General features: G+C 46.2%; 1 protein-coding gene across 1 annotated transcript; it reads right to left on the reverse strand.

Moving 5' to 3' along the window:
• Positions 1-635: 635 nt before the first annotated feature.
• Positions 636-27,303, reverse strand: PYGM (glycogen phosphorylase, muscle associated). The gene is made up of 19 exons (XM_026717652.2): positions 26,964-27,303; positions 22,826-22,927; positions 22,180-22,258; positions 20,403-20,638; positions 18,976-19,087; positions 18,178-18,260; positions 16,880-17,023; positions 15,762-15,854; positions 14,478-14,624; positions 12,657-12,820; positions 10,714-10,828; positions 8,447-8,548; positions 7,404-7,551; positions 6,591-6,649; positions 5,783-5,924; positions 5,044-5,251; positions 3,912-4,046; positions 2,173-2,239; positions 636-1,226 (listed from the first exon to the last, which is right to left on the reverse strand). Exons 1-19 carry the CDS (start codon positions 27,204-27,206, stop codon positions 1,074-1,076), a joined length of 2,532 nt encoding a protein of 843 aa, XP_026573437.1. The 5' UTR covers positions 27,207-27,303; the 3' UTR covers positions 636-1,073.
• Between the last annotated feature and the right edge of the window lie 55 nt (positions 27,304-27,358).

The raw sequence follows: 27,358 nt of genomic DNA on the forward strand, positions 1-27,358 counted from the left end.
AGGAGAGGCATAATAGCAGTATCCCAATATTTGAGGGGCCCCTATAAAGAGGAGGGAGGCCAACCTATTCTCTGAAGTACCTAAAGGCAGGACAAGAATTAACTACTAATTAGGAAACTAATCAAGGAGAGAAGCAACCGAGAACTAAGGAGAACTAGTCTGATGGTGAGAACAATTAACCAGTGGAATGTCTTGTCTCCAAAAGTTGTGGGGGCTCCAATCTCTGGAGGGTTTTGAGAAGAGACTGGACAACCATTTGTCTGAAATGATATAAGGTGTCCTGCTTGAGCAAGGGGCAGGACTAGAAGACCTCCAAGGTCCCCTCCAGCTCTGTTACTCTGATTTGCAACCTCCAAATGTTTTGGGACACGCAGCCCCATATCTCTCTGGTGCAACAGAACCACAGCTAAAGGTGGCTGCAAACTTTGCAATCCGCTTGATGGGCAAGGAATTGGCTGCAACTCAAAACAGGCCTTTTTAGTTTTTGAAAAAGCTGACATCCCACCCCATCGCTCCCCAACGCTGCCTTTGTTTTCAGAGCAAGACACCTTCAAAAATTAAGCAATGTGTTGTTGTTGTTGTTTTTTAAAAAAACAAACCTTGCAGGGGGAAAAAAAGAGGTTCCAGCAGTCAAGAATGTTTTAAAAGCTTTATTTGTAATTTCCCTTTTTGCTTCTATCTTCCGGTTTGCAAACCCCTTTCCTCATTTCACAATGACCGGAAGGATTGTGTTGTTGTTGTTTTTTTTGCTGAGCTGAACACCCAACTCTCCTTCCCCTGCTGGGCTTTTCTCTTTTGAAGACCCTCCGCCTTCAAAAGCTGAAAAAGAAGCTTTTTCTCACGCTAGGAAGGGAAGGAAGCACAGGAGAAATACAAAGAAAAGGGGGGGGGTGAATTTAAAAAAAAAACATACCGAGGGGAGGGGGGCTAGGAAGGTGAGGGGTTCTTCCTAACACATCCCCCCCTCGGTGACACGTTGGGGGCTTGGCCGAGATGGAGAACTGTGTTGCATCCGAGCCCCCCCCCCCAGTTTCTGGGGGTAACAGGGCAGGAGGACAGAGGGTGGCGGGTGCTCATTCCCGAGGCTCATCGGGGGCAGGGATCTTTTGGCGGGTGGGCTCGACCCCCCAGATCTCACGGGCGTACTGGGCGATGGTGCGGTCGCTCGAGAACTTTCCGGAAGTCCCAATGTTCCGGATCACCATCTTCGTCCACTCCTTGGTGTTCTGCGGAAGGCCGGCAACAGAAGAATTGAGAGACGGAAGGAAAATGGTTTTCCTCTATTTTAAAATACATTTTTATGAGACGTTTTACAAACAGCATAAATTCCAACACACACTAAGAGAGAGAGAGGGAAGGAAAGAAAAGAACAGAAGGAAGGAAGGCAACTGAGAGAATGAAGGAGAAGAAAGAGAAAGCAGGAAGGAAAGAAAGGAACGAAAGAAAAGAGGAAAGAAGGAAGGAAGGAAGACGAGAGAAGGAAGGAGAGAAAGAAGAGAAAAAAAAGAAAGGAAAACTTCCATTTCCATTGTAGCAAATATAAGTACCATCGTGACTTATGGCTGTGTTGGGCAGGATTCATCACAATCGTAAGTCACATCACAAACAATCAAAACTATTAAAGCCATTAAAAATCATCATGGACGAGAATGTAATCAATTTACTAAAAAATATGGCCCTTTATCCAATGCACTTATTACAGATTTGCACTTGCAGTCTCTTTAGAAAGGGGTCCCACAGTTTGAAAGAAAATGTTAAAATGATGGATAAAAGACTGAAAAATGGAGGAAGATCCTGGGAAGAAGATTTTTCATCCTTACATTTTAGCATCCGTTCCCCTCTTTGTTAGACTAGACATCCCCAGTTCCTGCAACCGTTAACAAAATGTTTTAGCCTCCAGCCGCCTTTATCTTTAGTGCTCTTCTCTGAACTCTTTCCAGAATATTTTCTCAGCTTCTTTTTTGTGTCATGGTGACGAGAACTGGATGCAAAATTTAATTTTAATTAACTGGATTCATTGAATGCAAAATTTAACAAAGTTACACTTCTCTCTACTAGGCTTAGCTAGATAGTAGTTAATATGACTTACGGGTCTTTTTGACATCCCTTGATTGAAATCGGCACTAATCCTGCAATTTGGCAAAGATAGGGTCCCCTCCAGAGCAAACTCACCTTATAAAGGGCGCTGACCTTTTCTTGACATTTAATGTAAGCTTCGTAGTCGGCAAAAACTTTAAACCTGTACCAAGAAAAAGGGTGATTACTGGAAAGCCCAGTATGATGACCCAAAGGGGCGTGGCACAAAAGCAACATAATCACAAAAATAGGTAAAGTCCTTTTAATACCTCCAACTTGGCCCCCAATGTCCAGTTATCATCGGCTGGAGAAAAAACTCTCCCAAGAACAGTCTTTAAGGGGAAGAAACTCTGTCCGAACCCAAAGTACATATAAATTATAAAAAAACAACCAACACAAACCAGCTGCAGCAATTAACGAGACAGGACAGGATAAGGAATTGCAGACTTCCAAAAGATAGTGAAACACACACAGTTGGGAGGATGCCAGAACCCAGGTAAGACTTGACAAACCAAAATAGTTCATGCTTTGCTTCCAGCAAGGAACTGTGCGCAAACACCCTCTTTATCCTGTTTTCCCAGCTGCAGCTAATTAAGGGAATCAGGGCCTTTTTCTCCCCTGTAACCCATGTTGCTCCCTTCTCTGTTCCTCCCTGTGTGCCCTAGGATGAAGAGGAGGTGGGCCGGAGTCTTCCTCTGAATGCCCATCCGGCCTGTGCCCTTCTCCAGTTTCCTCCACAGCGACTGGAGCCACACTCCCACTCCCTATCAGCTGTTCCATCTCTCCCTCAGAATCGGATTCCAACAGGACCATGACACCCAGTTTTCTCATTAAGATGTTGGGGGCAGGAGTGGGGCCTTTAAGGTCATCCAATCCCACCCCTTGATCCAGATTAAAGCACCCCTGACTGATGGCTGTCTAGCCTCTACCTCTGTGTTTCTCAACCTTAACCACTGCTAAGACAAGCAGACTTCAACTCCCAGAATTCCCCAGCCAGAGTTGAAGTCCAGTTGCTAAGGGTGAGAAACACAGAGCTAGCTCGTTGTTCACTGTCAATTTCGTTGCTGTTGTTTTTAACATTTGGAGTGAACTTGCACAGGAACAATTTCAGGCTGCTGTTTTGTCTCTTGCATGGATGAAGATGGAAGAAGGCCTTGGATTCCCAGCAAAATTTAAGAAAGTGGGGAAAATATCATGATTTGAAAAGGTGGGATTCTGAAGCTTCGCTTTAAGCTGCCCCCTGCTGGACACCCAGCCCAATGGCAGAAAAAAGTTGATAACTATCATGCAAACATAATAAATATGAATATTCAATAAACATTTATTTACAAAATATAAATATAACAAGAATATATTTATATTTTGTAAATAAATGTTTATTTACAAAATATGAAAACATACATATTTATTATATGAATATATATGTAATAAACGTTTAGCATATAATATATATGCATAATATATGCATTACATACTTCTGTATAGCATGGCAACCATTTATTGTGGTAACACTCATACTATATTTTAACTTTTTTTGTTGTATTTTTGGGTTAACTTTTTTAAGCGCTTGGTTTTTAATAATACATGTATCATTTTCTTTTGTTCCTTTTGGGTTTTTTTCTTCTTTTATCTGTTGCTAACAGAATAACAGAGTTGAAAGGCACCCTGAGGTCTTCTAGACCAACCGCTTGTTCAGGCAGGAGACTCTATACCAAATGACTGACCAATTTTTGTTCTTCTTTCAAAAGCAATAACAAATATGTTAAAACAAAGGTTTTGAGAAACGCTGCTTTAAAGTCATAAGGGAAAAGGAACCTGCCCGGGCTCGCTCTCACCGGTCGTGGTACATGAGCATGTTAACGATGTCCTTAAAGAGATCCGGCTGCTTGGGTGAGAAGAAGCCGCTGCTCAGCTGGTCTATGGCTTGCTTCAGTTCAGGGATGTGGTCATAATAATCCTTGGCGCAGTAGCTGTGGGGAAAAACAGGGTTGATTTAGTCCAAAGTAATCGTCCTGCACACTTGGGCAGCCTCAAGCGTGCTGCCCTCCTTAGTGCCCCTTGACAAATGAAATCAGAGGAAAAAAAACTTTTTAAAAACAGGCCCATTTTACCAGCTCTTTTTTTTGGGGGGGGGGGGAACCAATCTGATCCCCCCAGTGTTTCTCAGTGTTTATACTGGTGGCAGTTCCCATCATCCTTTCACAGGCATGGCTGCTGGGAATGATGAAAGCTGCAATCCATCACTTCTGCTGGCACACCTGGATTCGGCTGTATATTTCACAGCAGCTTTTGAAGTTTATGATGACCAAGGGCTGCGTGTTCTTGGAACCGATTCCCTTCGGAAGGCAGCTGGGAGTGAACGTTGAAAAAATGGCACTCAGCTTTTTCTAAAGTGCTGGGCACGTTTTATGGCAGGGGGTCTCCAACCTTGGAGATTTAAGACCTGAGGACTTCAACTCCCAGAATTCCCCAGCCAGCCATGCGTCTCCCAACAAGCGCAGCCAATGGGGGAAGCCAGATGCGCCTAACAAATGCTTAACAGCTACAGTGATTCACTTAAGATCAGTGGCAAAACGGATTGTAAAACTGGGTGCGACTCATTTAACAACACCCTTGCTTAGCAGTGGAAAGTCTGGTCCCAATTGTGGTCATAAGTCAAGGACTTCTTGTATATAGGCTGTAAACTCCACAAAATGCACTATGTCCGTGTCCTAATGCTGTCTTATGAGTCCTCTTAATATCTTTTTCTGCTTTATAACGTGTTTATTAGTGTTGCATATCAGTGATTGCATGACGTTTGTAGAAGCCATAGGCTAAATAAATAAACAAAGTATCCTGGTGCCCATTTTAGCCTTGCCCAGCCAGTTAAGACTCATAAAATCCTAAGGCTGGAAGGGACCGTTAGAGGTCTTCTAGCCCAACCCCCTGCTCAGCCTTCCCCTGCCCTGACCCCCCTCTGGCACGTACCCTTTCTTGTCCAACTCCTCCACATCCTCCACGCGCATGCCAAAAATGAACAGGTTTTGCTCTCCGGCTTCCTCTGCCATCTCCACGTTGGCGCCATCCATGGTACCAATGGTCAGAGCCCCATTCAGCATAAATTTCATGTTCCCGGTTCCCGAAGCTTCGGTGCCGGCTGTTGAGATCTGCTCCGAAAGATCAGCTGCAGGGATCACTGCACAAGGAAAGAAGAAGAGCCGGTGTAAATCAGCTCTTGGGAGTCCAGTTGGACCATCTAGAAAGTGTCCCAAAAGTGCTTTTTCAAAAGGCAACTGGACTTCGTTTTCCCTTAAGGACTTTTCACTTCTCATCCAAGAAGCTTCTTCAGTTCTGACTGAATAGTGAAGGATGGAAGGATTTACATTCCTTTCAGTCCTCTGGTCGTTAGTACTCTTTCTGAGAGTCGTTGAGGCCACTTGGAGGTTTATCTGTGCCCTCAGGAATCTCCTTGGAGCTGCTGAAAGTTGTAAATACACTGAACACACTCAAATCCCTTTCAGCAGTTCCAAGTAGGTTCCCCACCCCCATTTGCACTATTCAGGTGACCCTGAGCGCACAGATAAGCCCCCAAGTGGCCTCAGCAACTCTCAAAATGAGAGCTAACAACCAGATGACTGGTTTGACACTGTGGGGTGCAAAGAAGCATCCCCTGACAATCCACGCCAGGAGATCCCAGCCAAAGGCAGGTCCAGCAAGCGAGACGTACCCTTTTCAGCCAGGGAGACTCGGTAGTTTTCCAAGAAGATCACCTTCAGCCGGTCACCAATGATGGGATCGTGGTTGACGATGTCTCCGATGGCGGTAACAAGCTTGATGATCATTTTGGCCATGTGGTAGCCAGGAGCCGCCTGCAGGGATAAGAAGGGGCTTTAGCCTCCCTTTAGGGACCCCTACGAAGAGTCTGCGAGGAAATGCCAGGGCATCCCTAGGTAAAAGGGCATGCAGGTGATCAGGGCCGCCTGACCCAAAGCCAATCCAAAATGCTATATTTAATTCATCCTTTTCTTCAAAAAATATATGTGCTTCTTTTATGTTCTAATATGTTTTACAAGAAGTAATGGCTGGAAGGTCGTTAAAGAGAGGTTTATTTATTTTTATTTGATTTGTCAATCGCTTACAAGATAACGGGTATAAGTATAAACATAGTTATGAATACATGAGATGGATACATAGAAGAAAAATAAAAGAAACAATAGGACAGGGACGGTAGGCACGTTGGTAGCTAGAACTACGGAGGAATTTCCCAATGACACGTGAGAATGACATCACTGGAGGTTTTTAAGAAGAGACTGGACAGCCACTTATCTGGAATAGTATGGGATTCTCCTGCTTGGGCAAGGGGTTGGACTAGAAGACCTCCAAGGTCCCTCCAAGCCCTGTGATTCTACGATTTGAAAGCCAACAGATGCCAAGAGACCAAGCGGATATTTGCTCCATATCCCGTCATCACGCCTCTGCCTCGAGTATCCCAATTCCCATCTTCCCCAACCCCGCCCTCGGCTTTCCACGCTCACCTTGCCTCCAATCATGACCGTCCGTGGCACAAAGTGCTTGTTAGGTTCTCTCTTGATTCCTGGGGAGGGAAGGTGGAAGAACAGTCCAGTGTCAGACGAGAGACAAAAAAACGGCTTCTCTTTTGGTTTCCGGCCTCTCCCTGGAAATCCTTTCAAAGGCAGGATTCGCACAACCAACTTAGCCAGAAGTCCTGCATCCCCCCCGCACTCGGGCTTCATGCAACACACGGAACCACGAACTCATTACTTTGCTACTTCTGAAGAAGGAGCGGTTTGGTGCAATGAGGAAGGGCGCTGGCTAGAAACTGGGCGAGGGTGAGTTCTAGTTCTCCCTTAGGCATGAAAGCCAGCCGAGGCAGTAGCTCTCCATCACTGTTTTGTGGTGGGAAAAGAAGGGGAGGGGGCTTGAACGGGAATATAAAATAAAATCAAGGCGGGATATAGATCTGACAACGATGAAATAATCAATTAACCACCCTTAGCTGAGCTGGCACAGTTCAGATAATTTGCAACACTGAAAGGAGCTGAGCTGATAAGGTGCACTTGGTTATTTGGGGATGGATGGATAGAGAGAGAGGAAGAGAAGAAAGGGAGGAAGAAAGGGAGGAAGGAGAGAAAAGAGGAGAAAGGAAGACGAGGGAGGGCAGGAGGAAGGAAGGAAAAGAAAGGAAGTTTCTGAATTTCACTTGGAGAAGGCCACACCCCACCCCAGCCAAAGCAAGGACGGGGGAGAATCCCGAAGAAAGGGGGCTTCGTCATTCCTCCCCCCCCCATCTGGCTGCCCCACAGATGCAGCCGGAGGCCGGCACTCACGGTTGTAGAGGGTGATGACATGCAGGCAATTGAGCAGCTGCCTCTTGTACTCGTGGATCCGCTTCACCTGCACGTCGAAAAGGGAGTTGGGGTTGATCTTGACCTTGTATTCCTTCTCCAGGTAGGCGGAAAACTTCAACTTGTTCTCCTAAAACCGGGTTTGGGGGGGGGTGGGGTGGGGGAAAGGGAGATTAAGCAGGATGAAGATGAAAAAGCCAGGCAGTCTGCCCCCTCCCCTCCCTCCCCCCCTCCCCTCCCCAGAAGCTCCGATTAAAGCTTTGACTAGGAGTTAAGGAAGAGGGGCTGACATGTTTTCCAGGTCCAGAGAAGGAAGGTAACATTTGGAAGCTACGCGGGGCAGACACCTGCCTAATTCATAGGAGTATAAGCGGGGAGGCCCAGCACAAACAGACTTACAAGACTCTGATATTCAGAGTTTTAGCTTTGCTGTACAATTCTCTGCTCCGATTGGGACCAACACCTTTTTTTAAATATTTATCCCATGCTGGACTCCACTGCATTGGACTGAATTGTAATTCTGGCTTCTTTGCAAAGAAGGAGAAGCTTGGTGGGGAAACGGCGGGGGCAGCCAAGGAAAACAGCCGCAATAGTCTACAGGTCGTCCTCGACTTAACAGCAGTTCGTTTAGTGACCCTTTGAAGTTACAAAGCACTGGAAAAAGTGACTTAGGATTGTTTTTCACACTTAATCATTTCAGCATCCTTGTGGTCACGTAATAAAAATTCAGACACTTGGCCACTGACTCATATTTATGACGGTCGCAATGTCCCATGGTCCCACAATCCCCTTTTGCGACCTTCTGACAAGCGGAATCAATGGTGAAATCACTCAACAACCGTGTTGCTAATTTAAATTAAGTGACTCACTTAACAAAGGTGTCCAGAAAAGTCATAAAATGCAACAAAACAAACAAAAGTCTCTCGCTCAGCCACCTCCATTTTGGGGCTCCATTGTGGTCGTAAGCCGAGGACGATCTGTATTTGGGCCCAGCCTGGCCAAAATCACCTCCCCATCCTCCTCACCTGTTTGACTTTGGCCACATCCCGGATAAAACTTTCGTCATCCACAAAATTGAGAAGTTTCCTCAGCTGATCCAGATCAGCGATATAGTCTTCTCCAATGCGCTAGTGAGGAAGTTACAAAAAGCAAAGTCAGCGCTGTGGCCGAGGGATTTCAGGCCGGTCTTTAATGGCAGAGATCTCCGACCTCCAGTCCATGGACCGGCCCCGGACCAAGGCATGACAGAAACCCATCTGCACAAACAAGCAAAGCTCCATCTGTGGGATGCAGGCAGCCCACGAAACCGCATCCCCTCTGCTCCGCGGAAAAACCTCTCTCCACGGAACCTGGTGCCCCAAAAGTTGGGCTGCCTCTGTTCAGTGGTATTCCAGCCCCCAAAGGCCCCAATTTTAACCACATTCTACCTAAAAAAAAAACCTTACTTATTTTTAAATCAGTAGAATGGCGTTCATTAAATGGCTCGTGCGAGATGCTGTCATCAGGGCAGGGGGTTATTTTATTATATTAATTATATGACTCTTCTTTTATTAGTTTTATTGTCTTTACATGAGGTTTTATATTCTGTAAGCTGCCTTGAGTCGCCATGTATGAATAGGTGGCAATATAAAGTCTGTCTGTCTATCTATCTATCTATCTATCTATCTATCTATCTATCTATCTATCTATCTATCCATCCATCCATCTATCTATCTCTATCTCTATCTATCTATCATCTATCTATCTATCTATCTATTTCTATATCTATTTATATCTATCATCTATCTATCTATCTATCTATCTATCTATCTATCTATCTATCTATCTATCTCTATATCTATCATCTATCTATCTATCTATCTATCTATCTATCTATCTATCTATCTATCTATCTATCTATCTATCTCTATATCTATCTATCTCTATCTATCTATCTATCTATCTATCTATCTATCTATCTATCTATCTATCTATCTATCTATCTATATCTATCTATATCTATCTATCTATCTATCTAAGCATTTTAAAAAAATGAAAATCCCCTCATTGCTCCTGCAGGAATATTTCAGCTTCTACATACGATTCCTTTCCCTGCAGGCATTATTGAATACCCAGGACAGTCAGAAATCAAAACCAACGACTAAAAATGCCTCTAAGCATGGGCAGAGTGGTTTTTTCCCCCCTACCACGCAAGACTAAAACTGTCCTTTTGGGAAACAAAATGAAACAGGAGTCCCACTGCATGGATTCAGTGAGAACAATTAACCAGTGGAACGGCTGGCCTCTGGAAGTTGTGAGTGCTCCATCACTGGAGGTTTTCAAAAATAGACTGGGCAGCCATTTTGTACAGTATGGTATAGGGTTTCTTGCTTGAGCAGGGGGTTGGGCTAGAAGACCTCAAGGTCCCTTCCAACCCTGTTACTCTGTTAACTATCCTTCTGTTAAAATATTTGGGAGTCGCTAAGCAGCAACCATTTGATGCAAATTTCAAGAGTCAACAGAAGAGAGGAAAACCCTGGCTTCACACCATCTGCTAAGCCATGCTTTTATAACCACTCTTCACTAAATAAACCACAATGGACTGGCTGAACTATAAACCATGATTGACATTATATAATCATCTGTTACAGACAAGACCCTAACTCCAAATGCAATGAACTTGGCTTAGCATCTCAGCATCTTAAAGAGAGTTTATACATTTAATTTGTTTTGATTTAAACAAAATCGTTTACTTAATCACTTGTTTTGATTTAAACCCCTATGAAATCAATCTAATTCAACTTATTGTTGTTAACCGCCTGCCGTTTAGAGAAAGAAAAAAAATAGGATGGGAAATTAATGGCCAGAACAGATATTTGGGGGAAGGGCATAGAAAATCTTCTGCAGATAAATACTTTAGCAGCTAAGATATTCGTGTTCAACGCCTGCTTGATCCCAGGACACTCTGGGTAATTTTGGGCTAATCACTTTCTCTCAATCCAGCTGCCTGGACTTCAGCCACTTCAAGAAAAAGCAAGCTATAAATAAACAGATCAATATTAGGAAAAAACGCCAAAGGGAAAGGAAGTGGCTGTTTTCATGAAATTTTTTTTTAAAGGAAATCTATTAAAAACCAGAGCAGCAAATGGCTATTAAGGCAGGTCGTAAAAAAAAACAATGTATATCGATCCGTCCACCTTTACCTTCCATCACTTCCAGGCTAAAAACCTCCATAAATTTGCCAGCAAAGAATATTTTGGGGATGAGCTAAGAATGGATCGCGACAGAGATGGGGTGTCATTTTCAGGCTCACCTCAGCTATGACCTCAGCCAGCCCAGGGTTGCATAAAACCAGCCACCGACGGGGCGTGATGCCATTGGTTTTGTTCTGGAACTTGTGCGGTTCGAATTCGTAGAAATCTTTAAATCTGAGGGAAAGAGTAGCAATAATAAGAGAGGCAGGTAGAACTCTTTCCATCTGGCAACGGGACAAGCAAAGGCGAAAAAAGAAGAAAAAATAAAAAATTTCTTTCGGAAGAAGGCAAAGAATTACCCTTTATAGGGGTGCATTTGGGTTTTAAGCATATCTTAATGCAGTTCACATTTTCCCAAATTTGACTTTGATCTCATCTGTACTCCAGGATCCTCCTCTTATCCTTAAATGAAGTCTTAAATCAGAATCTTCATCTTAACCATAGTTAGCTAGGATCCTCATTGTAATCCTAGCTAAAATCTTGCTTAGAATATTTTTCTTCAGTTATAGAGTTAGCCAAGATCCTGATCTCAACCTTCATTAAAATCTTAATTAGAATTTTTGTCCTCAACTATAGTGTTAGCCATCTAATAGTTACGACCATTTTTCACACTTATGTGAATGACCATTGCAGCATCCCCGTGGTCACATGATCAAAATTAAAACGCTTGGCAACTGACTCAAATTTATAACGGTTGCCATGTCCCGGGGTCATGTGATCCCCTTCTGTGACCTTCTGACAAACAACCGGGAACCCAGATTCACTTAACAACTGTGTTATTAACTTAGCAACTGCAGTGATTCACTTAACAACTGTGGCAAGAAAAGTCATAAATCGGGGCAAAACTCCCTTTAACAACTGTCTCACTTAGCAGTATACATTTTAGGCTCAACTGTGGTCGTAAGTTGAGGACAACCTATATTAACAGCAGTTGCACAGTCATGCGATCAAAATTCAGACCCTCGGCCTGTATTTATGACGGTTGCCATGGGATCTGCTTTTGGGACCCTCTGACAAGCAAAGCCCACAGGGAAGCCAAATTCACTTAATGACCATGTTACTAGCTCAACGACTGCAGTGATTTACTGAACAACTGTGTTGAGAAGGACAAAACTCAACAACTGTCTTGTTGAAGAATGGAAATTTTGGCTTCAGTTGGACCTAAGCCAAGGACCGTCTGCGTTCCAGTTTCAAGAGAGGAGAGCTAACAGCCGACAACCTTTTCGTTCCTCCTTTTGGTTGTATTTTTGGGGGCTGCACAACCCTTCTTTTGCACAAGAGAGTCCGTTGTGCCTGGTTTTGACAAAGGTCCTGTTCCGATCTAGGCTTCCCCAAAAAGCACTAAGGAGACTCTTTGTCCTGGCAAAACCCCTTTTATTAAACGAAGGTGAATTTCTTGCATCCACATTCAGCCAAAGGCCTGGCAAACAGTCTTTCAAGGGTCTGATGAGGAGCACAGGCCTTATCTAGCTTGGAGAGCTGCCAAGTAAATGTTTCCAAACGCAGTGCTGACAAGGAAGGGCTCGGCAGAGATCGTCACACTGCTGCAAGGAACAAATTGTTTCCTGCAAAAGCCCCCTCCCCTTTTGGTCCTCTTTTAATCCCCATGGGAGTTCACCATCCACCTGTGGCCTTACTCCCCCGTCGACACTTAGTCCGTGGATGTTCTTTCCTTTTGTCAGCTCTGCTCATGGGCAGGCTGGGAACCTTCTCCAACTGCTCCCCCGCCTCACTGGTGTCCAAGCCCAAAGGCAGCTGACGACTGCCAGCCTGCCCTGGGCCCATCCCTGCCTCTGATGCAGAGCCCTCGTCCGAGCCTTCCTCAGCCTCCAGGCCCGGCCCAGGTTCCTTCCCAACCTCCTCACTGTCCGACTCTGCCGCCAGCTCCGCTAGCCACCAGCAGGCCACAACAGATCCAGTTTGCTCTCCTCTTGTTTGTCCCTGATTGTGGGAGAAATTCCCTCCCCCCCCTCCCCCCAGCTGTGAGACTCCAGATACCTACACAGTGGCCTTCAGGATCTCAGAGTGGATCCAGGCAACTCCGTTGACCGCATGGGAGCCCACGATGCAGAGATGCGCCATGTTGATCCGTTTGACGCTTCCTTCTTCCACCAGGGACATGCGGCGCAGCCGGTCGAGGTCTCCCGGGAAGGTGGCGTAGACTTTCTGCAGAAGACGCCCCCAAAAACAGGCTGTTAGGACACTCGTCGCAAACGAGCGGATTCACGCATAGCCCTGGGGAAGCTTTGCACAACAGTGGAGTCAAGACTGTTGTGGGAATGCAGCCTTGACGCTTGGAAACAGCTGGAGAACACGAGGTCTCCTTGAGGGACTTAGAGAGATGCAGGAGAAGGAAGAGATCAGAAAACCAGCTGGAATGGAGTAGCTGGACAGTGGGTTTGGTTGGACAGCCGTGCCCTTAGAACATAGAATAGAGTGGGAAGGGACCTTGAAGGTCGCCTAGTCCAACCCCCTGCTGGAACAGGAGATCCTATAACGTTTCAGACAAATGGCTGTTCAACCTCTTCTTAAAAATAACTGATGATGGAACTTCGGAAGGCTAACTATTAGTTGTTAGAAATGTCTCCTTAATTCTAGGTTGTTTCTCTCCTTGGTTGGTTAGTTTCCAAACATTGTTTCTTATCTTGCTTTCTGGTGCTTTGGAAAATAAGTTGACCTCTTTATGGCAGCCCCTCAGATATTGGAAGACTGCCATCATATCCCCCCTAGACATGCCCGATTCCTGTAACCATTCTTTGTATGTTTTAAGAGGCGTGGTGGCAGTGGTTAGAATACAGTACTGCAGGCTACTTCTGCTGACTGCCGACTGCCAGCAGTTTGAGTCTTACTGGCTCAAGGTTGACTCAGCCTTCCGTCCTTCTGAGATGGGTAAAATGAGGAGGCGGATTGTCGGGGGCAAGAGGCTGACTCTGTAAACCACTTAGGGAGGGCCTTACAAGCATTGTGAAGCGGTATATAAGTCTAAGGGCTATGGCTATTGTCCTTCCTTCCTTCCTTCCTTCCTTCCTTCCTTCCTTCCTTCCTTCCTTCCTTCCTTCCTTCCTTCCTTCCTTCCTGTTAGACTGCAGTATTGCAGGCTAACTCTGCCCAATGCCACAGTCAGGAGTTCAATCCTGACTAGCTCAAGGTTGACTCAGCCTTCTGTCCTTTCGAGATGGATAAAATGAGGAGCCAGATTGTTTGGTACCAGAGGCTGACTCTATAAACCACTTAGAGAGGGCTGGAAAGCACCGTGAAGTGGGATATAAGTCTAAATGCTATTGCTATTGCCCTCCCTCCCTCCTTCCCTTCCCTTCCCTCCCTCTCCTCCTCCCTCCCTTCCTTCCTTCCTTCCTTCCCATTTGTCAGAATGTAGTATTGCAGGCTAACTCACTGCCCACTGCCAGGAGTTCAATTCAGACCTTCCGTCCTTCCGAGGTGGGTAAAATGAGGACCCAGATAGTTGGGGGGCAAGAGGCTGACTCTGTAAACGGCTGAGAGAGGGCTGGAAAGCACCGTGAAGTGGGATATAAGTCTAAGGGCTATTGCCACATGTTTTAGCCTCCAGTCTCCTAATAATCTTTGTAGCCCTTCTCTGCGCTCTTTCCAAAAGAGTTTCAACATCTTTTTTTATATTGCGGCGACCCAAACTGGGCGTGGTATTCCAAGTGTGGCCTTAGCAAGACCTTCTAAAGCGGAACTAACACTTCACCTGATCTTGATCCTCTCCCCTGTCCAGGAGCAGTCTACCTTGATCTATCTCACTGCCCAAACCGAGACATTTGCCCCAAAGATCTTTTCAGTGGCGGGGTGTTGCACTCACGTCGAGGAAACGTTGGTTGATTTCGTAGATGATCTCCAAGTGACGGGGCAGGAGGGTCTCAAAGAGGTGGACGGGCCAGCGCTCCAGTGCCTCAGGCAGCACGGTGTGGTTGGTGTATGCACAGGTGCGCACAGTGACGTCCCAGGCCTGCAATGCGGGGAGAGAGCCAAGTTTGTTTCAGGGACGTATCGGTTACAGTTGTTTAGTGGATCTTTGAAGTTACAAAAAAAAAAAGTCGGAATAGCAAACACCAGCCCTAGGCAGGGGGTTGGACTAGATGACCTCCAAGGTCCCTTCCAACATTTAGCTATGATGAGTCTACGATTGATTCTTACATGTAGTCCTTGATTTCTGACCATTTATTTAGACTGTTTGAAATTGCTGAGAATGACTTACAAGTTGTCCTCACAACTTGTCCTGTATTGCAGGATCCCATGATTAAAACTCAGGTCCTTGGGAATTGGCAGGTATTGATGATGGTTGCAGGATCCTGGGGTCATGTGAATCCCCATTTGCAACCTTCCCAGCTTGCTTCCAACTAGCTAAGTCAATGGAAAAGCTGGCAGGGAGATTAGGAGACCAGGATCGCCTGACTTCTCACTTAAAGACCACGATTTGCTTAGTGACGGTGGCAAAGAGGTCATAAAATCAAGTGTGATCGCATGATGCCTCACTTAATCACCGTACTGCTTAAGAATAAATTTTCCAATTCCGTTGTGGTTGTCAATAGAGGACTCTCTTTATCATGGGCAACCTATCTGAAGAGACTTCTGTCCTTAAAAGACAAGGAAGAAACTGGGATCCAGTTTGGCTTAATGGTGAAGGCACCAGGCTAGAAAGCAGGAGACGGTAAGTTCTAAGATCTTCCCTTGGCCATGAAAGGCAGCTGGGTGACTTTGGGCCAGTCCTCTCTCAGCCCGACCCACCTCACAGGGTGGTTGTTGTGGAGAAAATAGGAGGAGGAAGGTATGTCGGATACGTTCACTGCCTTGAGTTAATTGTAAAAATAATCAAGGCAGGATAAAAATAAAATAAAATAAGACACTGTGCAAAACAACAATCACCCAGTTGTGGTGCGGTAGAAAAGAGACAGTTTGTGTTGTTTCCTCGTTTTTCTTTTTTGCACTGTTTATATATATCTCGGCTATTTCTCAGTCATTTCTTCGATGCTCATTTCCCAAGTAATGTATTTTAATTTTTCCTTGGCTTCGCATGTTCTTCCTTCCCTCAAGAGCCATATTTCGGTTTGTTTGTTTGTTAGTTTGCAAAGTTACAGGCTCTTACCTTATCCCACTCCAGCTTCTCAATATCCACCAAAATCCTCATCAGCTCTGGGATGGCCAACGAAGGATGCGTGTCGTTGAGTTGAATGGCGACCTGCAGTTATCAAAACACAACAAAACGGAGGGAATGATGGGGACTAGAAGACCTCCAGGGTCCCTTCTGTGTTCTGGGCTCGGCTTGTGCCAAGCGGCTTTGTCATTTCAGCTGTCCTTAAGCCCGTTTTACAGCTGAGAAGGCCGAGTCCCAAATTCCCCAATAAATCTAGAATAGTTCCTGAAGCTTCTACCACCAATCTCCCTCTTAACAAAAGAATGCAAAGCAGCCCAAACTCTCCATCCAGCTGGGTGTGACCCCCTCTAGGTCCAAGCCCAGGGGTGGGATTCTACCAGTTCGCACCTATTCGCTAGAACCGGTTGTTAACATTCTAAGCAGTTTGGAGAACCGGTTGTTAGAAGAAATTACTGGCCTAATCCTGTAAGGAAGGCAGGAAGGAAACATTCTGGGGTTGCTTACAGAAACCGCCTCTCTGTTAGCCCTTATTACATTCTTGGCAGGACTAGACTTCCTGTCTCAGGAACCTCTCTGGAGTTTTTTTCCCCTCCTTTGCCGGCATTTTGCTTGTGTGGAGTGACCATTCAAAGTTACAATGGCACTGAAAAAAGTGACTTATGACCCTTTTTCACACTTACGACTGTTGCAGCATCCCCACAGTCATGAGAGGCCAGGCGAGGAGATGCGTGCCTCGATGTGACTGATGTTGAGTTGGCCACGCCCAGCCAACATGACCACCAAGGCACGCCCACAGAACCGGCTGTTAAAAAATTGGGATCCCACCCCTGTCCACGACTGGCCAGAGGCAAAAGATGGACATATAACCAAGGAAACAGAGGAATTATTATTCTTGCTCACAGAGAATGGGGAGGAGAGAAAAAACAGGACTCGAAAGCTCGAGAGGGGGCTGAATCAAGACTCCCCCCCCCTCAAAAAAAATGGGGTCTCCATTGATTCTCTGAAAAACTGACCCCCGAGGCTCATCTGGTCGGCTTTCCCGCCCCTCAAACTTCCTGGGACGCAGACCGGCTGATGCGCCACTCAGCCACGGCGCTTTCGTTGGGTACCTTGTCTGGAAAGGCGTCAAAAGAGGTGCGGACAGGATCGCGGCTGCCGAACTTGGAGGACTTGAACCGGCGGATGATATCTTGCAGCGTGGCGGCCACCACGAAATACTCCTGCTTCAGGCGCAGCTCCTTCCCTTCGAAGAACTGCAGAGAGGAGAGCAGGAGTCAAGCCACCCTCCAAGGGCACCCGAAGGCAGGACCGGGAGCCACGGGTGGCAAAAGGTCCCCCAGAGAGACGCTCCGTTCTCCAGGTCCCCGTTGTCCCAAAGGTGCTTTGCTTGTTTTTGTTTTTGTTCTTCCAAGAGGCAAGTGGACTTCCTGGTTTTTCTCTGAAGACGTTTCGCTTCCCATCCAAGAAGCTTCTTCCGCTCTTCTCTTCTGGGATGAGAAGCGAAAGGTCTTCAAAAGGAAAACCAGGAAGTCCAGTTGCCTCCTGAAAAAATCCACCTTGGGGACAATAGATGGAAACTCATCAAGGAGAGAAGCAACCTGGAATTAGGGAGAAATTTCCTGACGGTGAGAACAATTAACCAGTGGAACTGCTTGCCACCAGAAGTCGTGGGTGCTGCTCCATCACTGGAGGTTTTTAAGAAGAGACTGGGCAGCTATTTGTCTTAGGTGGTATAGGGTCTCCTGCTTGAGCAGGGGGCTGGACTAGAAGACCTCCAGGGTCCCTTCCAGCTCTGTTATTATTCTGTTAGAATGATGGCCGGAGGAGGATGCTCAGCTTGCAGAGAAGTGACCCAATTGAGAGTAGGTAGTCCTTAACTTACAACCGCAATTTCAGTTGTTAAATAATTCAGTTGTTAAGCAAATCACCAGGTGGCCGGACCTGATTTTACAGACCATTTTACCCCAGCCGTTAAGTAAATCCGACGATTGTTAAATGAATAACATGCTCGTTAAGCAAACCTGGCTTCCTGATGAACTATGATCACATGACGGCAACTGTCATGAATGCAAGTTGGTTGCTGAGTGCCTGACCTACGATCACATGACCTGTTAAGGGTGGTCGAAACTTTGAGGACAGGCTGCAAGTCACTTTTTCTGACTGTCATAACTTCAAACTGCCCTTAAAGAAATGTTCTCTTTCCTTGTCATCCTCCTACAATCTTTGTTGTGGATGTTATTCCTCCATCATTCCCAACCTTTTGGCTGAGGACCATGGGAGTTAGAATTTAGCAAATACTGGCTGGTGAATTCTGGGAGTTGAAGTTCGCGTGTCCTAAAGTTGCTGATATTGAGAAATGGTGGTTTAAAGGTTCCCTGGGGGAAAAAACCCAGAAAAAGGTACTTACGTTATCATTGGGATACAGAACGCGGGAAATGTTTTCTGCCAAATTCCGGTCCAGCACGGCCTGAATATAGCCGCCCACATTGACTGAAGAAGGGAAGATTTTTAAAAAAAAAAAACCGAGAGAGAAAAATAAGTTAATATAATTTAATTAACCACGGGATGCTACAAAATTAAAATTAAAAGATCATTAGGACTAGAAACAGGGCCTCCTTGGTGTTGGTGCCTCATCTGAAGCAAGTTTGGTTCCTTAGTGTGTTTCTGAGTTTATCATGTCAATTTAAATCAGGGTTTCCCAACCTTGGCAAGTTTAAAATGTATGGACTTCAACTCCCAGAATTCCCCAGCCAGTAAAGAATTCTGGGAGTTGAAGTCCACCCATGTTAAACTTGCCAAGGTTGGGAAACCCTGACTTAAAATGCACTAGTTCTCTTGGGTCTTTGTATGATAAAACCTGGAACAAGGACCAGCCCCATACAGGCAGTCCTCAACCATTCATTTAGTGACTAGTCAAAGTTACAACGGCACTGAAAACAGTGACGTATCATTTTTCACATTTACAACCATTTCAGCATCCCCATGGTCACGTGATCAAAATTTGCACACTTGGTCACTGACTCATAGTTATGACAGTTGCAGTATCCTAAGGTCCTGCGATCCCCTTTGGCGACCTTATAAGCGAAGTCAATGGGGAAGCCAGATTTCACTTAACAACTGTGTTGGTAACTTAACTGACACAGGGATTCACTTAATAACTAGGGCAAGAAAGGATTTGTTTGAATCTCAGGTCGCTGCTACTTACAGTCCTTCAGGTTGAACTCGTTGGGAGCCCTGGCAGACCACAACCGCATGGTGTTGACTGTGTTGTTGCGATACCCAGGCACGGGTGTGTCGTAGGGCAAGGCGAGCACCACCTGCAGGGATGAGGAGAGGAAAAAATAACCAGGATCAGTCCCCAAGAGGACCCAGACTCCATGAGTATTGCAGACAGTTGCACAGAGCCTAAAATCATAATGTTGGAAGGTCCCGGTTAACCCCTTGAATGGACAACTGCAACATGCTCTACCCGGGGCTGCCCTTGAAGAGTTAGATAGAACAGGAGAGATAGATAATAGATACGTATAGATAGATAAATAGAATGAGAGATAGATGATAGATATAAATAGAACGATAGAAAGATAAATAGAATGAGATATGATATAGATAAATAGAACAATAGATAGATATGATAGAATGAAATATTGATGATAGATGATTGATGACAGATTATAGATAAAACAAGATAGAATGATAGAACAATCAAATCATAGATATAAATAGACTAGAACAGGTTAAATAGATAGATGATAGATAGATAGAAAGATAGATAGATGGTAGATTGATTGATGATAGATGAAATAGATTTGATGATAGATGATAGATTATAGATAGATAAAACAAGATAGAATGATAGAACAATAGAATTATAGATATAAATAGAATAGGCGAGATAGATGATAGATAAATAGATAGACAGACAGACAGACAGACAGACAGATGATAGATAGATTTGATGATAGATAATGATAGATAGATGATAGATGATAGATAGATAAAACAAGATAGAATGATAGAACAATAGTTATAGATATAGAATAGGATAGATAGATGATAGATAGATTTGATGATAGATGATGATAGATAGATGATAGATAGATAAAATAAGATAGAATGATAGAACAATAGTTATAGAATAAGATAGATAGATAGATAGATAGATAGATAGATAGATAGATAGATAGATAGATAGTTACAGCATCCCCACAGTCATGAGAGGCCAGGCAAGGAGATGCGTGCCTCAATGTGAGTGATGTTGAGTTGGCCACGCCCAGCCAGTCACGTGACCACCAAGCCATGTCCACCCAGTCACATGACCACCAAGTCATGCCCACCACTTAAGCCACGCCCACAGAACCGGTTGCTAAAAAATTTGAATCCCACCCCTGGTTGTAACTGTGAAGTCCTAAAACACTTTTTTCAGCGCTGTTATAACTTTGAATGGTGACTAAATGAACGGGACTTCCTGTCCTGTAGGAACTCCAAACAGGAGCAAAAAGTCTTGTGTGAATGCAGCCAGAATCCCAGATAAGAGAAGCGATGGGTTGCATCCCTGGGAAGCTGTGACGTTTGGGGAGGAAACACAAGGATGTGCACGGACTCTCACCTGCGCATGGAACAAAAGCCGCTTACCTGTGTGTCAACCCACTTCGTTTCTCCATCTCCGTGTTGCACGCGTCCGTAGAAGTGGACGGGGATCATATACTCCGGGCGGGCCTTCTCCCAGGGATTCCCGTAACGGAGCCAATCGTCGGCTTCCTCCACCTGCCAGCCTCCCACGATCTTCTGGTTGAAAATGCCGAATTCGTAGCGGATCCCGTAGCCGTAAGCAGCCAAGCCGAGAGTCGCCATGGAGTCCAGGAAGCAAGCTGGGGGGCGATGGTGAAACCCACAAGGGGACCAGTGACCAGAATGGAAAGAAGACTAAAGTGCATTTGTAAAGCAGGAGTCTCCCACTTCAACAACATTAAGACTTGTGGACTTCAACTCCCAGAATTCCCCAGCTAGCTTTATTGGAGGCAGAAGGGTCCCCAAAAATCTGGATAAGTATAGTGCAATGGTGGCTAACCTTTTTGGACTCCTGTGCCAAAAATTGTGTGCGCACTCACGTTCCAGCACCCAGAATGCAATGCACCCACCTCCCACACCCCCTGCGCATGTGCACACAATCCCACCCCACCACCCCCTTACCTGCACTGCGCCTCACAGCTGATTTTTGAGGCCTTTTGCAAGGCCTTTCAGGCTGAATAATATGCCTGTTTCGTAACTTCCGGTATTACAGGAAGTGACAAAACAGGCCTATTAGGCCTAAAAAGCCTTGCCGCGGAAAAAGACCTCAAACCAACGGAAAAAAAAACAGCTGTGAGGCACACGCATGCTAAGTGGGGTAAGTTTGCCTGCGGCTCGCTTGAGGCACAAATGGCTCTGCGTGTCACTTGTGGCATGCGTGCCATAGGTTCGTCATCACGGAGCTAGTGGTTACTCCTGTAGGGTCCCTCTGAAATGGTCGGCCTTAAAATACAGAGCTGGATTGAAGTTGGAAAGGAGACCAACAGGAAATCTTCGAATGCAGACAGGGTTCATCTCTTGCCTAGTAACGGGCAAGCAAGAACCACGGAGTGTCTGTGAGATCAAGTCAGGAGCTCCACTCAACTCAAATGAGATCGCATTTTATTCTGAAGACTTCTCTCTCGCTTGCTCTTGCTGGGCTTGTGCCACACACACACACAGAGAGAGGCAGAATTTGCACAATATACCCGCGTACAAAAACAGCCCGACAATGCTCAACCTAATGAATACGCTGTAGAAATCAATCCCTAAGTGGGAAACAGCCACTCTGCCTAGAAGACTCTCTAGACCAGTGGGAGTCAACCTGGTCCCTACCGCCCACCAGTGGGCGTTCCAGCTTTCATGGTGGGCGGTCGGGGTTTTGTCCCCTACTTTATAAATCCCCATTCCTGTGGAACCGGTGGGCGGTTAGAGAAAATTTTACTACTAACAGAGGTACAAAAGTGGGCGGTAGGTATAAAAAGGTTGACTCCCCCTGCTCCAGATGGTCACCTCTATGCAATTCGGAGGGTGGACTAGATGACTTTCGGAGGTCCCATCCTAATGATGGTGAGGATTTTTGAGCAGAGGTGCCCTTGTCTGGGGAAAAGGAAAAAAAAAAAACCTCCTGCAGGAAGGATTTTAAAATCAGGGGGGACTGGGAGGACCTTTTCCGAAGAACCAATTGCTTTTGTTTATTTGTATCCTGCCTTTATTGTTTTTACAATAAATACAATTGTCTAGTTGTATACGGGGCTTCTCATCTGCCAAAGGCAAGACCAGACAAGGTCTTTGCAGGACCTTTTGGGTCTGCTGAGGGAGGGCGCCGTGGTGTCCCGATCTGCCCCTCTCTGATGCCCACCTGCCAGTCGCCCCAATCCTCCGTTGCCCAGGCCGGCGTCCTCTTCAATCTCCTGCAGCTCCTCCATATCCAAGCCCAGCTGCAGAGGGAGGGAAAGGGGATCGTTTTAAGGTTGGGACCCCCAAATATTTCTTGGTTGGTTGGTTTGAATTCCTCCTTTATCATTTATACAAATAACTCAAAGCGGTCAACGTAAATAATACTCTTTTTCCCAACCTAATCACCTTGTCAGGTGTGCTGGTGGAGAAAGAGTGGCCCAAAGTCACCCAGCTGGTTTTCATGGATAAGGTGGAGCTAGAACTCTCCGTCCCCTGGTGATTAGCCCAAAACCATCCAGGCAACTTTCATGTTTAAGGCAGGATTAAAACTCACCCCCTCTTGGTGATTGGTCCAAAGTCACCCACTCATGGGTGGCTTTCACGGATAAGGTGGAACTAGAACTCCCCATCTCCCGCTTTCTAGCCTGGTGCCTTAACTAATAGACCAAACTGACTTTCATAACAGTCTCCTTCTTGCAAAAGACAGGAGGAGGGGGCAACTTTGCAAACTTTTTTTTTGCCATCTTCTTACCACTTTTCCTAAAGCTGCCCCCTCCCCAATTTCCTGCTCCCCCACTCCCCAACCAGTTCAAGAGCAGCTCCCGTACCTGGTAAATGGCTTCGTCGCAGGCGTTTTGCAAGCCCAGGTTCACCATGGTGTTTTGCAGTGTCCGTCCCATGTAAAACTCCAAGGAAAGATAATAAATGCGCTAGAAGAAAGGAACAAAAGAACAGAGCGCGGGGTCAGTAAACAGCCTCCCCCCCCCCAAGAAGAAAGCTTTTGGAATTCTACTGGAGATGAAGTTGCAAATTGGAGATTTGCAAAAAGAAGCGGAAATTTGCAATCTGGGGGGGAAAAAAATTCACATCCAATGCATTAACCTGAAACCTGGCTACACGTCGTCCTCCCCTTACAACCACAATTGGAACCAGAACTTCCATTGCTAAGCGAGGCAGTCATTAAGTGAGTGGCACACCATTTTTTCCTGCAAGGCGTTAAGCAAATCACCATGGTCTTTAAGTGAACCATATGGTCATTAAGTGGACCTGATTTCTCCCCCCCCCTTGACTTCACTTGTTGGCAGCTGACTGGGCGGTTAGCCAGTGAACCTGGAATCTGATCACATGATCTCAGGACACGGCCATTGTTGTACACACATACTTGGTTGCCAGGTGCCCAAATTTTGATCCCGTAACCGTAGGGATGCTGCATCAGTCATAAGTGCAAGGACCAGTTGTGGGTCACTTGTTTCAGTGTCGTTACAACTTTAAGCAGGCATTAAATGAATGGATATAAGTCAGGGACTACCTGTATTGTGTGAACAGAGCTTTTGTGCGTTTGGCAAATTATAAGAAGATACAGGTAGTCCTCAATTTACAACAGTTCTCTTAGTGACCATTCAAAGTTACAACGGCACTCAAAAAAGTGTTTTTCAAATTGATGATCATTGTGGCATCTCCATGGTCACGCAATTTACATTCGGATCCCTGATTCACGTTTGTGACGGTTTGCAGTGTCCCCGGGGTCACGTGATCTCCTTTTGCAACCTTCTGACAGGCCAAGTCAACGGGGAAGCCCGATTCACTGAACAGCCATGTTTCTAATTGAAGAACTTCAGTGATTCACTTAACAAATGTGCTGAGAAAAGTCATAGAATGAGGCAAAATTCACTAAAACAAATTTCTCACTTAGCAACATAAATTTTGGGCTCAGTTGTGGACGTAAGTTGATGGCTGCAATTCCTACATTATGGGTGCCCAAATACAGAAGCCGTCTTTGGCTGCAACACAGCAGGAAAATTCTCACCATGTACTATGAAAATCCCAAAGATTTTTTTTTTCCCCAAAAGTCAACCGGACTTCCTTGGATTTTAATTTGAAAATGTTTCACTTCTCGACCCAGAAGCTTCTTCAGTTCTAACTGACAGGTGGTGAATGGGAAGATTTATATTCTAGGAGATTTATGTTCTATAAATCCTTCCATTCCCCGCCAGCCAGTCAGAACTGAAGAAGCTTCTGGGATGAGAAGTGAAACGTTTTCAAATTAAAAACCAAGAAAGTTTAGTTGTCTTTTGCAAAAACCAAAAATCAAAACCCTTTGGTACAGCCATCTCCATAGACATACTAAGAAAATAGCTGGGTTTCTCAAACACACATGAACATACATGATCCCATTTATTAATTAATGTGATTAATGTGAAGTGCAAACTCAGCCAATCAGAACTGAGTTTTGATTCCTAAACCCTTTTATCTTTTATTTGAAGCTGATCTTTGCACACTGAGTAGACCATTTTTAAGGGCTGCATTTCCAGCATGTTTATCAACACTAGGTGGCAAACCCTGATGCGAGAAGCTGTCCAGAGCAAAAAACTTGGCATCGTCCAGCTTAAAATTTTTAGCAAAAGGTCCGTTGACCCAGCCTGACCTCAGGCCTTCAGGTCTCTAAAAATGCCTCATTTCACAAGGCAGTTACCAATGGATGTTACATTTTCCACCAACCTGGTGAAGTAAACTACACCTCGCTCTGCACCAAATCCACAGACTCAAACTATCGAGAAACCCCTGAAATTTTGCAAAAGACTATAAATATTTTGGAGAAGAAGAAAAAAAACCACTCATCTGAAGAGAAAGACCCCCAAAACGCCAAAGAAGAACTCGGCTACCTGCCTCAGTTAAAGCAGAATAGAAAATCCAAACAGATTTCTCTACTGCAAGATTTTATTACATTCTCATTCGTTGTGAGGATAGTTTATGCCAGGAATCTCCAAACTGGTCGACTTTTAAGACTTGTGGATTTCAAGAACTCCCAGAATTCCCCAGCCGTCCCATTGGCTTTTATTCCCCTGGCTGCAGGAATGTGAGTGGGCATAGCGAGGAATGAACGTTCCTCTTCATGCAGCATACAAGGCAGTCCTTGAGATACAACCACAGTTGAGCCCCAAATTTCTGTTGCTAAGCGAGACATGTGTTAAGTGAGATTTGCCCCAGTTTAAAACTATTCCCGCCACATTTGTTATGGGAATCCCTGCAGTTGTTAAGTTCGTAACACGGTTATTAAGCGAATTTGGCTTCCTCTGTGATTGTGCTTGTCAGAAGGTTGCAAAAGGAGATTTACATGTCCCCAGGACACTGCAACCGTCATAAATATGAGTCAATTGCCAAGCAAGTCTGAATTTTGATCCTGTGACCACGGGGATGCTGCAATAACCAAGTGTGAAAAATGGTCGAAAGTCCCTTTTTTCAGTGCCGCTGAACCTTTCAACAGTCGCTAAATGAAACTGTTGTATTTAACTCAGTGGTTCAATGGTTGCCTTTGCAGAACCTCCGTTTGTGGGTTGTGTGAATGCCACCCACTTGCATTTAGGACTGAATGCATCGTGCAAAACAAACCTGGACCCCAGGAACGGAGCAAAAGCAGCCATAACATGAGAGGTTTCCCAAGAGCAGTCCGCTGCAAGCCATTTCCCCCCCCATCCCACCCCCCAAAAAGCTGTGCCAGGGGGCTCCACCAGCCTGCAGCTCCTTTCCTGACCTTTTCCCGCCCAGCTGCGCTAACTCAGCCCTTGCTAAAGGTTTGCAAGCCGTATCTAGTATCTCTTGCAAGGCTCCTGCTGACACGACAAGCCAGAGCTGGAATCAAATAGCAAAAGTTCACGCCAAATGTCAGGCCGGCTAAATTTAAAGAGCCGAGGCACTTTTGCAACCTATGTGTGTGCCTGTGTGTGTGTGTAAAGGGAGAGGGCAGCCCTTGTGCCACTCTCGCGAGCACCCTTTTGGGGAGGGGACAAGGATGGGGGAGTCCAGCTTTGGGACCAGGCTTCTCCTTTGCATGTGGGGTAGTCGGGCTTTGCACAAGGTGGATTCGGCTTTGCACATGGGTGTGCGAAGGATTCCTTGCTGGTGACTTTCCCCCTGCCCCGTCCCTCATCCCAAACTGGGGCTGTGATTTCCCACCGTCCCATGCGATGCTATAAACAGCTATTAATAGGCACCTCTGCAGCTTTGATCTTGACACCCCCCGCCAACCCCATCTCTGCCAGCTTGCCAGCTTCACCCTCCCCTCCCTCGCAGCCCCTTGGAGCCCTGCCTGCCCATAACTGGCTGGGAAAAAGAATCAGGTGTAGTCAACAGCCGCCTGGCTCTCATCCTCTGGATGCCTCGGACTACAGTGCCCATCATCTTAGCCGCATGCCTGGGGATGAGAGGGACTGGGGGCGGGGTCAAGGGGAACAGAAGGGCTGTTTTAGGGAGCAAGGAAAGAAGGGAGAAGGAAGGAAGGAAGGAAGGAAGGAAGGAAGGAAGGAAGGAAGGAAGGAAGGAAGGAAGGAAGGAAGGAAGGAAGGAGAAGGAAGGAAGGAAGGAAGGAAGAGAAGGAAGGAAGGAAGGAAGGAAGGAAGGAAGGAAGGAAGGAAGGAAGAAGGAAGGAAGGAAGGAAGGAAGGAAGGAAGGAGAGAAGGAAGAGAAGGAAGGAAGAGAAGGAAGGAAGGAAGAGAAGGAAGGAAGGAAGGAGGAGCCCTCTTCAACTCCAACTCAAGGAGGGTCCTATAATCGCAGCCTGCACCAGCAGGGGATGATGGTGCTCGGGACGCGGGATATCGACTCGGTCCGACCCGGGTCGGGCAAGCGAGCAAGCTCCTATTCTCACGCCCCTTTCCCCGCCGTAGGGAAGCGAGCGATCCACGCGTGGCCAAGCCGGCGCGCACAACCCCCCTGCGAGGTGGGGTGGGGGCGGGAGGGGGTCCGCACCTTGGGGTCCTTCTCGTAGTAGTGCTGCTGGGTGCGGATCCAGCGGCCGACCAGGTGGTCGCGGACGGTGTGGGCGAGGGCGAAGTAGTAGTCGCGCGGCGTGGACACGTTGCGGTCCTTGACCAGCGTGAAGTGGAGGTGCCGGTTGAAGCTCTTCTTCAGGTCGGTCACGTTCTCCACGCCGGCTAAGCCCCGCACGCTGATCTGCTTCCTCTTCTCGTAGTCCGACAGCGGCAGCGACATCGCGGCGGTCCGGGAGGGCGGCGGGGCCGGGACAGGACGGAGGATCTACCGGGGGCTTCGCCTGGGCGCCGGCAAATGCGCTCCATGCCCCGCCCCTCCGGCCTTTTAAACCCCCCCGGCGATGCATTATTCATGAGGGGGCGGGGTCCCGA

Source organism: Pseudonaja textilis, chromosome 16, assembly GCF_049901715.1.
Source record: "Pseudonaja textilis isolate UNSWEBS1 chromosome 16, rPseTex1.2, whole genome shotgun sequence".
Classification (NCBI taxonomy): domain Eukaryota; kingdom Metazoa; phylum Chordata; class Lepidosauria; order Squamata; family Elapidae; genus Pseudonaja; species Pseudonaja textilis.

Excerpts from the sequence above, each read along its gene's own strand:
- PYGM (XM_026717652.2), bottom strand. The coding sequence starts at position 27,206 with ATGTCGCTGCCGCTGTCGGACTACGAGAAGAGGAAGCAGATCAGCGTG. Across the intron at positions 19,088-20,402 it reads CGAAGTGGGTTGACACACAG|GTGGTGCTCGCCTTGCCCTA; the intron begins GTAAGCGGCTTT and ends TCATCCCTGCAG. Across the intron at positions 1,227-2,172 it reads AGGTCAGCGCCCTTTATAAG|AACACCAAGGAGTGGACGAA; the intron begins GTGAGTTTGCTC and ends GGCCTTCCGCAG.